At 32.9% G+C, this 12,374-nt stretch overlaps 1 protein-coding gene and 1 long non-coding RNA gene across 2 annotated transcripts; one reads left to right on the top strand and one right to left on the bottom strand.

Moving 5' to 3' along the window:
- The first annotated feature begins 457 nt into the window (after positions 1–457).
- Cbp80 (Nuclear cap-binding protein subunit 1) lies at positions 458–4,268 on the top strand. Its single transcript, XM_040711049.2, has 11 exons — positions 458–946; positions 1,010–1,567; positions 1,618–1,931; positions 1,997–2,236; positions 2,302–2,439; positions 2,500–2,612; positions 2,678–2,805; positions 2,872–2,964; positions 3,025–3,522; positions 3,585–3,698; positions 3,787–4,268. Exons 1-11 carry the CDS (start codon positions 800–802, stop codon positions 3,898–3,900), a joined length of 2,457 nt encoding a protein of 818 aa, XP_040566983.1. The 5' UTR covers positions 458–799; the 3' UTR covers positions 3,901–4,268.
- Positions 4,269–5,305: 1,037 nt separating this feature from the next.
- Positions 5,306–6,475, bottom strand: LOC121116763 (uncharacterized). Its single transcript, XR_005863940.2, has 2 exons — positions 6,117–6,475; positions 5,306–6,065 (listed from the first exon to the last, which is right to left on the bottom strand). It is a non-coding gene; the product is annotated as an uncharacterized lncRNA (long non-coding RNA).
- Positions 6,476–12,374: the final 5,899 nt, after the last annotated feature.

Genomic DNA, 12,374 nt, shown 5'->3' with positions numbered 1-12,374 from the left:
TTACTACAAGAATAACAAATTATATTCATACAATCATTTTTTTAATTTATATCTAGGAGTAAAAAATGTATGAAATCCTTAAAACTGAAATTATACAAAATTGAAATGACGTAATTCTTTGTGTTCAACTGTGTATCATATCAATACCTTTTATTTTTTGGATTTTTACCCAGCTCATTATCTGTGTTTATAAAAGGATGTACATTTTTAGTGTAGGATTTATTTTCGAGTTCTCCAAATAACCATACAAATTGGCAGAAAGTCTCCTGGTATTCAGTATTATTACAATGGGAATAAATCAATTTGCAATATACTTAATCTAAAATAATAATATCAAGTTACAATACATATTGTAATTAAGAAATTAAAACGGAAATTAGTAACTCAATAATAATTAACTATTATTAAGATCAATTCCTACGGAATCTTTCTACGCTTATAAATTAATGATCTATTTGAACAAAGCAAAGTTTATGCTATGAATGTGTGTGTATGAATCTATGAGGAAGAGTCAGAGAATGCAACAATGCTGGGCTTGATTTTGGCATCAGCGGATGGAATGAATGATGATTGAGTGTATATAAATAACTCTACATTTGATTGGGTGAGAAGTGAGAGGTTGTGTGGTTGGTATTTTCCTTTTTCCTTTTTATTGCTCTTCCCTCCCCCTCTATGCTATGCGCCCGATGATTTATGAAGTCGCTGTTGACTCTGCTTTAGTTGGATCTGCTGCAGAGTTTATTTGGACGCTTGGAAAACAAAGCTGATTGTTTGGACTAGTGAATTGAAGAAGAATTGAATGATGAGTGGTAATCGGCTCAAGAGACGGATCAAGACTGAGGAGGACACAGGGTCCTCCTACCATCGAAATAAGCGTCAACGCACCTCTGACAACGTTGAAATTGTGGACCGGCTGGAGTCCCTGATTCTGCGAGTGGGAGAGAAGGTAAGACGAGAGTGTGCCTCTGTCCAGAGAGGATAATGAGGCTGATTGTGTGTGTGATTTCAGAGTAGTTCATCCTTGGAAAGTAACTTGGAGGGGCTTGCCACGGTTCTTGAAGCGGATTTGACGACTTACAAAGGGAAAATCCTCAAGATATTGACGGATTGCGCCTTGAAGCTTCCGGATAAATGTACGATTTATACGACTCTGATTGGACTCCTCAACACGAAGAATTACAACTTTGGAGGAGAATGTGTGGAGCTGTTGATCAAGGCCCTTCGAGAGTGCCTGAAGACGGGGCGTTGGGAAGAGGCTCGCTTTGGCATTCGGTTCATTTCGGATCTGGTGAACTGTCACGTGATTTCCGCGGGGTCTTTGCTTCAACTTCTGGACAATTTCGTGGATGCGACCCTGGAGGAGGATGTGCCGAGTGTGAGGCGGGATTGGTATGCGTATGCCGTTCTGTCCTCTCTGCCCTGGGTGGGAAGGGAACTCTATGAGAAAAAGGAATCCGAGTTAGACAGAATGTTGGGGGCCTTAGAGGGCTACATTAAAAGACGCTCCAAGGCGCATCAAGCCACGCTCAGAGTTTTCTACTCGGATACACCCCATCCACAAGAAGAGGTAAGACTCCAGAGTATTGAAAAGTAGGAAGACTCTCTTTTTCTTTTCAGTACTTGGATAATCTGTGGCAACAAATAAAGAGATTAAGAAGTGATATGTGGGTTGAAAAACATATCATTCGCCCCTATCTTGCATTTGACTCCGTACTTTGTGAAGCGCTACAACATAACTTACCCCAAATGATTCCACCTCCTCACCATCCTTCCACAAGTTATCCTCTCCCTCAAGTTGTTTTCCGTATGTTTGACTACACAGATTGTCCTGAAGGCCCTATACTCCCTGGTCATCACTCCATCGAGCGCTATCTCATCGAAGAACAATTACTTAGAATTTTGTGCACTTACAGTTATGAACGCAAAGAATGGTGAGTAAATTTCTATTAGTAATGACTGTGGCTTGTATCACATTCTATCTTCTCTTATATTACAGTGCTGCACAATTACTTGATTACACTCTCAAAAATAAGATCCCTCTGGAATATATGATCGTAGAAGTTATGTTTGGGGAAATGTTTGCTTTGCCCACACCTAAGTTCATTGAGATATGCTATGGAAGTATTCTCATTGAATTGTGTAAGCTACAGCCGAGTACTATGCCTCAGGTATTGGCTCAGGCTACGGAAATTTTATATGATAGGATTGATGTGATGAACGTCTCTGTTTTCGATAGGTATGCTAAAATAAAACTTATTTACATTTTTCAGAAATAATGCATTAAATTGAATTTTTATTTAGATTTGTCTCATGGTTTTCATACCACTTGTCAAACTTTCAATTTCGTTGGTCATGGGAGGATTGGGAAGATGCAATTCGTTTGGATAAAGAGAATCCTAAGGCTAAATTTGTCTCTGAGGTTCTATATAAATGTCTCAGGTATGCATGGTATTATAAATAAATCTACACTATATGACTTCATATGATTATGTAATTAAGGTTGTCCTATCATCAACGAATAAAAGAGTGTGTACCGGATATATTCGAGAAATTTCTTCCACCTTTACCCAATCCTACATTCCCTTATTTAACGGAAGAAGCTGTTGAAGGAGGTACGTATTTTTTTTACACATAATCAACAATGTGGGCTCAATTATTGATTTATTTTGTGTTACAGAGGAAGTGGATAAGCCAAAAAAACTATCCAAGACTATAATTGATGCAATCAAGCAAAAAACGTCGCCCGAAGACTTAGTTACGGTAATCAAGGATATTCCCGAAGAAGAAGTAGATGAAATGACCAAAGTATTCAATATTACTAATTAATATTCCATAATCAAAAATATTTATTTGTCTTGTTGTTTCTTATAGGTTCAAGTTTTCGCTGTGACGTTACTGCACATGGGATCAAAGAGTTTCTCACATTCCTTCGCTGCTATTGCCAAGTTTCATCCAACTCTTAAAGTATGTCTCTCTTGAACAACTAATATATAGACTTATTTTCATTACATATTTTTATTCTAGGCTCTTGTTTCTTCAGAAGAAGGCCAGAGTACAACACTCAAAGGAGTGTTTCAGCTTTGGTCATCTCACCAGCAAATGATGGTTGGAATAGTGGATAAACTTCTCAAAACTCAAGTCGTTGAATGTGCTGCAATTGCAAATTGGATTTTCTCAGCTGATATGAAATCTGAGTTTACGAAAATGTATGTTTGGGAAATGCTTCACCTTACAATCAGGAAAATGAATAAACATGTTAACAAATTATTAAAAGAAGCCACTGAAGCACGAAGAGTCATTGAAGATTCAGATTCTAATTCAGATGATTCAGGAAATGAAGATTCTCAAGATGAAGAAATGGATGGAGAAGAAAGGCATAAAGGAAAGAAAAGAGGCTCTAAAAAGAGACGCAGGAATCCTGAAAAAGGAGAAAGGCCCACGGAGGAACAGGTGGAAAAATTGGAGGAAAAATTAGAATCCGCCCAAGCGGATCAGAAGAATCTATTTTTAATTATATTTCAAGTGAGTTCCATATATTTTATGTGTACATGACTAGTATATATTAACTTTAAACTCTTTCGTAGCGGTTTATCATGATTTTTTCGGAGCACATCGCGCGATGTGATGCGGATGATGTCGACTTTAAAACTTCTTGGTATACATGGACAATAGGAAGATTACAACAAGTCTTCATGTTGGTGAGTTGAATTTTCATTAGAAATTCCCTTGTAATTCACGTAATTATCATTTTTTCTAATTTGTTTTCTCTTTTTACTATGTCTTTAGCACCACGAACAAGTCGAAAAATACAGTACGACATTAGAAACTCTACTGTTTACTCAAGATGTGGACCCTAATATTCTGGATGTATTCCAGCAATTTGTTGCCTTACGGATGTGAAAGGCCGTCATCTATTGTTAATATATGTGAAAATTATTCTGTTTTTTATTATAATTATTTTGTATATTTAACTGGATATATCATTCATGATATTTCTTATTGTGAAATGATACATTTTATATATTTAGAGCTTGAAAAAGTATGCAACTTACATGTTTGCATATAATCAAATAGCCAAAAAATGAAGAAGGTAACATATTTTACTCTCATATATATTTTCACCAATTTATATATATATAAACATTTAATGAACCAGCCCACCTTTGTTCTCTTCTCTTTAAAATAATAACTGATAATTTTGAAGTTATAAAATGCCAATGTGATATGGACTTTAATTTGGATTATTCGAATAAAATGTTTTCTTCAAACATGTGATTTCATCTATAATAATAATGATTAGTAATTTAAGCAAAAAAAAAAAAAAAAAGAATTATTGTGGTGATATAAAATCTAGTTATTTCGTATGTAATACAATATATGTAGTGAGTTAAACGGTTCACTGTAAGATGATTGTGGTAAAAATATTGCGGATAAAAAACGTTGTAGTAATATCGTTGTGTACTTTATCATTGTGAGACAAAAAAGTTATTGGTAATATCATCGTGAAGCAATATGATTGGGAGTAATTTCATTCCTAGACAATATCATCATGAGCAATTTCTATTTTATTCGGACAATAAAACTATTGAATGATGACACCTGCTAGGATGGTACCCTTCTAACCTATAATAAACCCTGGCCCACAGGTTGTGTAGGTGAATTGTTGGGCCTAGAGGCAAGTTGTATTTATCAGGCTCCGCTTCATTTAGCATCAATGTACCTGCTAATATCCCAACATACACCCCGGCCCACAGGTTGTACAGTAGAAGTGCTGGCCACTGAGTTAAGTTGAATTTATGCGCCGCCGCTTCCATGAACATCATGGTAACCTTCTAATATCCCAAAATATACCCACGACCCACAGGTTGTACATTTGAAGTGCTGGGCCACGAGGCTACTCACATTTGTTTCAGTTGGACACATTCTTCATGAATATTAAATCAAATAGGGGTTTGGTTGGTATGTTTCATGTGTGCAACAAAAAAACATTTAATGGTTAAAAGTCTAATATTAATCAGTAATATCTGATAGGTCAGGTGTGATGTATTAGATATTTGTACATCGTAGCATATTAGTATGAGTTACAACTTGTATTTATTATAATTTTACTAATCTATCATCTTTTACGTATCCATCATGACCTTTTTAGTATGTAGAGGAATCTCGCCAATAATAATACACATTTTATTTGTTTAGTCCTTCCATTTACTTGCTTCCACGTAGCCCCCTCCCCCTTCGTAGAAGTCGACACTGAATATTTACCTTCTACTTTTGTGTTATAATACATTAAATAAGTTAAAACATATTCAATTTTCAAATTATACATTTATTTCTATATATAGTGCGCAACCAACCAAAAAATTAAGTATAGGCATATTATTTATATTTGGAATTAAAGTATTTAGTTGCAACATTTATCTTTTTATATTTTTTGGGGGGGCAAAGAAACTGATCCTGATTTAATTTCTTGGAAGACAACTTATTATAAGCCATTTTTCTTAATCATGCTTTGGAGAAGCTTCCAAAGTGAAGGGTTCTGGCTCTGTATGGAAGACTGGAAAGCCATATGCGAAAACTTAAAGGATTTATTTGTTCAAGGTAAACCTTCTTCCGTTCTTTTATTCATATTTCACATTGCTGGTCGATATCTTGGCTCTCTTCTTGTTCTTCCCATATATCTACCAATTTAATTATCTACAAAATAATCGGCAATGACTCTGAGATCCTCAGGAAATGTTTTGGGAGTAATGCAACAAAACTATTCATTTTAGTTAGTACATCCAGATTTTCAATATAAATTTGTCGTAGCCCTGACATTTTGAACTTGCCTCCACAACGACTGACCCAAAGGAAAAAACATACAAAAACTTTATTCAAAGGGAAAACATGCTTAGTTGTAGGTATAGTAGTATTTAGTTCAAAATCAGCTAATACACTGATGGGATTAAATGTAACTCCATATGTATTCCTCATTAATCCATCTTAAAATCTACTTAATGTCTCATTACTTTTATTTGAAAGAAGTGAATATATCCATGGACTTTCGGAATCCATGACAAGTAAGTCTAGCATAAATAATAGATGAAAAATTGAATAGGAATAACTTTAAAAGTTACATTAATAAATCAATGAGGGTATATGTTCATTACTTCCATGCTCTTTCCGTCCTCCTTGATCTTCTTCTTCAGGTCCCCAGAAACTCAGAATCCCTTTTCAAGTTGTGTCCCCCACTTCCTTCTTTCCTTGAGAGGTCTTTTCCATCCTTTTTATTCTTGGCTACCTTGAAAATGAGGCTCCTTGAACACTTTACATTGTCCATAATCTCTGCCACCTCAATTTTGGCATCCAGAAGGTCTGAAATCCTCTGCCTTTTTGCTTCTTGCTCACTCGATGAAAGATTTGGGAATATTGATTGTTTACTTATTCAGATAGAACTGAAGATTCGGAATATGCAGGAAATAATCACAAAACCTCTCTATTTTAATTACTTAATTAGTATTTATTAACAGTCCACGTTTTGCTTCCGAACCCTGTAGATTAGAAGGGTTCCATGCTGGCACGTTTCTTCATCATTCAATAGTTTTATTGTCCGAATATAATAGAAATTGCAACAAAACAGTACAACTAAGATAGATTTATTGAAGGGAGATAGGTACTTTCGCCTTAAACTATTTTGGCTTAAAATATAAATAAATAAGGTTTTTTTTTGGTTAAAATTGATGTTCCCTTTGAATTTTTTAATCAAATTATGTAATTTTTATTACTATAAAACGTATTAGGTAAAGGGTTGTCTTATGTTGGAATAATTACAGAATTATGCCCCAAAATTTCAATATATAGGTACTATCGAAATCATACAATGTAAGGAGTTCGAACACGAGGCAAAATAGTTAAAAATTATTCGTATATGAAAACTGGTGTATGGTAAAATTATTGTGGTAGAAGCCTTGTGATCAAAACGCGGCCAAAATTGTCCAAAGTCCTTCTTTGTTGAAAAATTGAGAAACAACCCAACCAATCGATGAATGTGATCACTGACAGCGATCACCGTAATTTTATGTACGTCTCATCGAGTTTTTGACCTCCAAACTCACCGAAATTGAACCCTTTAGACTATTTAGTCTTTACCAATGTTGAACAGCTTTTCAATTAAGATCCTTACTGTACCACAAGATCTCTAAGAGCTGGAATTCCGTAATTTACTCAGTGGGGCGGTAGAGAAGGTAGTAAAGGTAGAGAAGGTAGTAAAGGTGGAGAAGGTAGTTTCTGAGGTCGTTGTGAACGTCTGGTTCTAACAGGGAGGAGAATACTCATAGAAATCACAATTTTGTTCAGTTATTGTAATATCATATGCCTCATCATTGTTTTTACAATCAGATTGTGAAAAAAATGTGATTCAACTTTATCCAATAACACAGTGGAACCTTTAGGGAAGGGGACTCTCTCAATGTAAAATACCGATGCATATTCGAAACCAAGAGGTAGCCATACCATATTCTACAAAGAATATAATTTAATAAAAACAATTTTACCTAAGTTTTAGAAGTCCTACTTTTCATCTGGAGATTGTTTTAAGGGTAAAAATTACTCCGTCGGGAATTACTATAATCACAGATATTTTAGAATTCAAATGATTAAGAGAAAAAGTGAGATCAGCTTGTGATTCTGCGGTCTTACTTAAATTCGACTATTGTCTTTAATTTATTTATGTCCCCCTCTCCTAATTGTTTCACTGTGTTATTGGATAAAGCTTAATCATATTTTAGTGATGATGATGATAACTAAAGTGTTCAAGATCTTGACTTCGATTTTCTCTTATTCGTATTTAAATCTAAAAAATAGTCATTAAATAGTTCTTACTCAAATAAAAACTATTTATCTTGCTATATGTAGTAGATCAAATTTCGAGTTGAATGCTTGTTTAAAAAGTATCAAGTTTTTTTTAGGATAAAAAAAAGGAGCATCATAGAAAATAGACTTTTATTTTACAAAATTTGATTCTAATTTCAGTATTACATCATCTAATACTGAGAGGAAATGCAATAATCTCACACAAATAGCTCCCAATAACTTACAAAAAAAAAAAGTTTCTATATCGAGTACATTGAGTGTTTGATTATGTACCATTGAATTCTAAGATGAATGAACATCAGCATTACACATTTCAAAATAATGTATGTTTAATGAATCGACACTTTTTGAAATGAATGTTGTACGGGTGGAAATAAATGCATAATCTCCAGTCAAGCTTGAGATAAAATTAATTTATTTATTGTACAATATCTATTAATAATGAGATACAATAGTCAAATAATCGGTCTAATTATATTTAATTTCGAAACATTTCTACGTCCCCTTATATATTACATATTTTATAAGAAAATTAAAAGGTAAAAAACAAAATCTAAATTAAACTTTTAAATTTTATTTTTAGCTGTAATAGAAATTAATTGAAAAAAAAAAATACAATAATATTAACTTCCATTTATGAACCTTCATTTTATCGAATTTTGTATTATCAGACACATTTAGTAGGAACAGTATTCTAGATAACTTAATAAATAAGTTAATTTTTGAATGTTGAAATGTTTTTATCAATTGTTATTACCTTGAATTTTAACCTATGTAGTTATTTATATCAAAATACCAAGAAATGAACCGGCTATAGGTATTGGAACTTTTTACAGATCTTAAAAAAGATCAAATGAACTTTTTGGATCTTAAAAAGCTTATAAAGGGTTTTTTATCAAGAGCAATCCAACTTTTTTATGCAGAAACGGTTAAAAATTTTGCTAAATTTATTTTTTCAGTACAAATTATCAACATGTACATTTATGTATGAAAATGAACACTACAAGCACGTTTATAGCACGCCGAATCGTTGAACCCAATTTTTCACTACTTTTTCTAATAAATAGACCTATATTGCAGCAATTTTGCCTTGGATATTTTCTCTGAGCTCTTTTAACGTCACCGGTTTATTGGCGTAGAGCAATTATTTCACGTGATCAAATTTTCTCAAATACGCTTCAGAGAGACGCATTGCCCTAATACCTAAACCAAATAAGGACCATGGGCAGTTGAAAAATTACCACCCGCTAACCATGCAAAACTACATTTACAAAATCTTTTCGTATGCCCTGGCTAACAGAATAAATACTCCATATCTGTACCCTTCCAATATGGACTCTTAAAGAATAAACTTATGGACAATGTATCCTTTTCATTATAAACTTTACTCGAATAAGAGAGAAACATGTCCGTTATGGCTAGACTTTGCCAAAGCATTCGATACACTTTCCCATGAATATATCATCCGTAGACTATAGCAGAAAGGATTTGGCGATTTATAATAAGAATGGTTATAATTAATTTAGCAAGGTCCATTGCAGAGCACTAAAAGAAATATATCAAAAAGTAGAGGATAAATTGTCGAATAACTTTGGAGCACATACTGGTAAGGAGGAATTCTTGGCTTAATTCACTGGAAATGAAGAAGACGATCATCAAACGACACCTCCCAAAAAGATATTGGAGATGTCAATCAAAGTGGAAAAATAAAATAAAAATGGCGTGAATTTTATCATTGAATAGTTTTTTCATGTTATTTATATCCGTATTATATATTATGTACACATGTTGTTCTTATTAAGTCGTTTAAACCAAACCTTCATTTTGTTTATATATATGCTTATGACACCACTATTATTATTCTTTATACAACCTTCTAATTGAACGCCTAAAATTATGAATAAAGTCTAGCTCAAAATCTGTGCGATGAAATAATATCTGAGAATACATATGTTATTCCAAAACTAATCCCTTTTCACTCAGATACTTTGGACCGTATTTTGGAAGTTGGGAGCACCTTTTTTCAACTTAAAGAGAAAAAAAGATCCCTAAAAAGACTTCATAATTCCAGCAAATATGGTGGACTTTCAGTCATCGATATTTTGTGTGTTTGGAGGTCTCTTAAACTCTTAGGATCGGGCAACTTTGGTCCAGAGGTCATTTATGGAGTGATCATCTCAAAAAATTTTTAATTGGGTGGGGTGTTGATTACTTTACAGATCCTTGTATTGGACTGGCTAAATTTTTGACGAAACTAAATAACTGTTCATCAAGAATAAATTTATTTTGTGAAGACTCGAAAGAAGTAATCAAAAACTTTGAAAAATATTTGGAGTGGGAGATGCCAGTAATTAGATGTATCTATCCACTGAATATGAAGAGTAAAGGTTTTGACATTGCTGCTGATGCTTATAATGGTCGATTATTGCTCCATCTACCCTGGGAAAAAAAGTGTAAAGCGCCCAATTGTTCCCTTCAGAATGATAATTTCAATGGTGCCGGTGTTCTTACATAGAAAGTGCTCCCAAACTCCAACTTTGGATCTTCTTAAGGAATTTAAAGTGGCGGAGAATCATAAGGGACTTTTGTGGATATTTTAATACTTTTAAGAGTTGTTTGTTAACTTCTGCAGAGAAACAGTTCATGCATAGAAAACTTACCGAAACTCTTGAAGTTGGAGGCAAATTTTATAGATACAAGAGAGGGCAGTGTCATATATGTGAAACATTAGAAAACAAAGACCATTTTTCTGGGAATGTTTTCTTTTAAATGATATATATATGAAAGTTAAAATTTTGCTAGACAATACCTTCGAATGTGAACTCGATAAGGATGATTTTTTAACGATTTTTTCGATTTTGGTGTGGTCCTCCTTGATCATCTTCTCCAAGCTTGACTGGAACTCCCAATCCCTTTTTAAATTTTGCCCTCCACTTCCAGCATTCCTGGAGAAGCAGTTTTGATCATTCTTCATCTTGGGCACCTTGAAAACCAGGCTCCTAGAGCACTTCAAAATGTACATAATCCTCGCCACCTCAACTTTAGCCTCATAGAAGATCTGGGATTCACTGTCTTTTGCCTACTTGCTCACTCATGTTGACGGGATAGCGGAATGTTTTTAATATTTTGTTAATGCTCAAAGGATGGTTGACCTAGAGTGTCAAAAATAATCACAAAACCTTCCTCTATTAATGAGAAATCAAAATTGATTAAACCTGCACGTTTTGTTGCCCAACCTTGTATAATCCTGCGAACGCCTCTGGCAGTACATATTATTTATTAACCAAGGACTTAAATAACTTAATCAATCATTTTTCTTTCAATATCTACATAATATCATATAGTACCATTGTGACCAAAACAACTCTCTTCCCAATAAATGCTTTCTCTTTGATCAATGAACCAAAATAAAATCCAAGGTCTCACATAGAAGATTACAAATAGTATATCAAATGTGTGCATTTGACATAATTTCCTTTCTGACATCCGACCTTGAGACTCAATTATTATATGTAATATGTACATATAATAATAGCACATATGAGTAAGCACCCTTATTCATAATACCAACAGCTTATTAGCAAAGAAAGAGAGAGAGAGAAAAAGTAACAAATAATGTTAATATCTCTAGGATATTTAATAACTTAATGAGTTTCTATTATTATATATGACATTAATTACATTTATTAGTGAATACTAAAAACTAGTAATGGGACAATTAATCGGAATTGTAGAATCGGATGTTTTTCTGAAATTGAGATTATCATCGGGAAAATAATGTTTAATTTGCGATTCTGATACTAATTTATTATCCTTAATGGACTGCATTTAACCATTTATTACTTTTCTAAGTTATAAAAAAAGAATAGCCAAAAAAAAATTTGATACTTGAAATTTAATTTTACAATTTTTTTTTGGAACAATTGATATTCTATAAATAATTATGTATTTTTGAAATTTTTCTCCTAAAAATTTAATATTTGAATTAAAAAAAAAAAATTATGTGAATATTGAATTTTTTTTCAAGAAAATATACTTTATTGAGAACAACCGGGGATTTTTAATTTTTTTCCCAAAAAATGGAATAATTTTTTTTTCCAAAAAATACAATATTTTTTTTTTCCCCTAAAAATTATATTTTTGTTGGTGAACAGCTATAGATTTTTGAATTTTTTTTGAGAAAAGCTATGGGTTTTTTGCAATTTTTTTTCCAAAAAATGTATTCCAAATATTCATTCTAAAAAAAATGAATATTTGGCATTTTTTTGCAAAAAAATGTCAAAAAATAAGTCTTCCTCCTCTAAAATATAATCCTGTGGACGCCCCTGATAGCAAAATGGTAAAATTTTCCTATTATTTATAATATTAAAGAATCGTGATCGGGATTTTTTTTTGGAATTGTCCTATCACTGATGATTATACATGGTATTAAGTACATTTATTATTAAATACTTAATACCTACATACCACATACAATATGATGTGTCATTTTGTACATATTGAGATTAATTGTATTGACTTAG

Source organism: Lepeophtheirus salmonis, chromosome 4 (assembly GCF_016086655.4).
Source record: "Lepeophtheirus salmonis chromosome 4, UVic_Lsal_1.4, whole genome shotgun sequence".
Classification (NCBI taxonomy): Eukaryota; Metazoa; Arthropoda; class Copepoda; order Siphonostomatoida; family Caligidae; genus Lepeophtheirus; species Lepeophtheirus salmonis.
Note: the sequence above shows the minus strand (reverse complement) of the source record. Positions and strands in the feature narration are given on the sequence as shown.

What these genes read in the sequence shown, in the direction of transcription:
- Cbp80 (XM_040711049.2), top strand. Translation starts at nt 800, where the DNA reads ATGATGAGTGGTAATCGGCTCAAGAGACGGATCAAGACTGAGGAGGAC. An exon ending in TTCTGCGAGTGGGAGAGAAG is followed by an intron (nt 947 to 1,009) that starts GTAAGACGAGAG and finishes GTGTGATTTCAG; the next exon opens with AGTAGTTCATCCTTGGAAAG. An exon ending in AGTTATGAACGCAAAGAATG is followed by an intron (nt 1,932 to 1,996) that starts GTGAGTAAATTT and finishes CTTATATTACAG; the next exon opens with TGCTGCACAATTACTTGATT.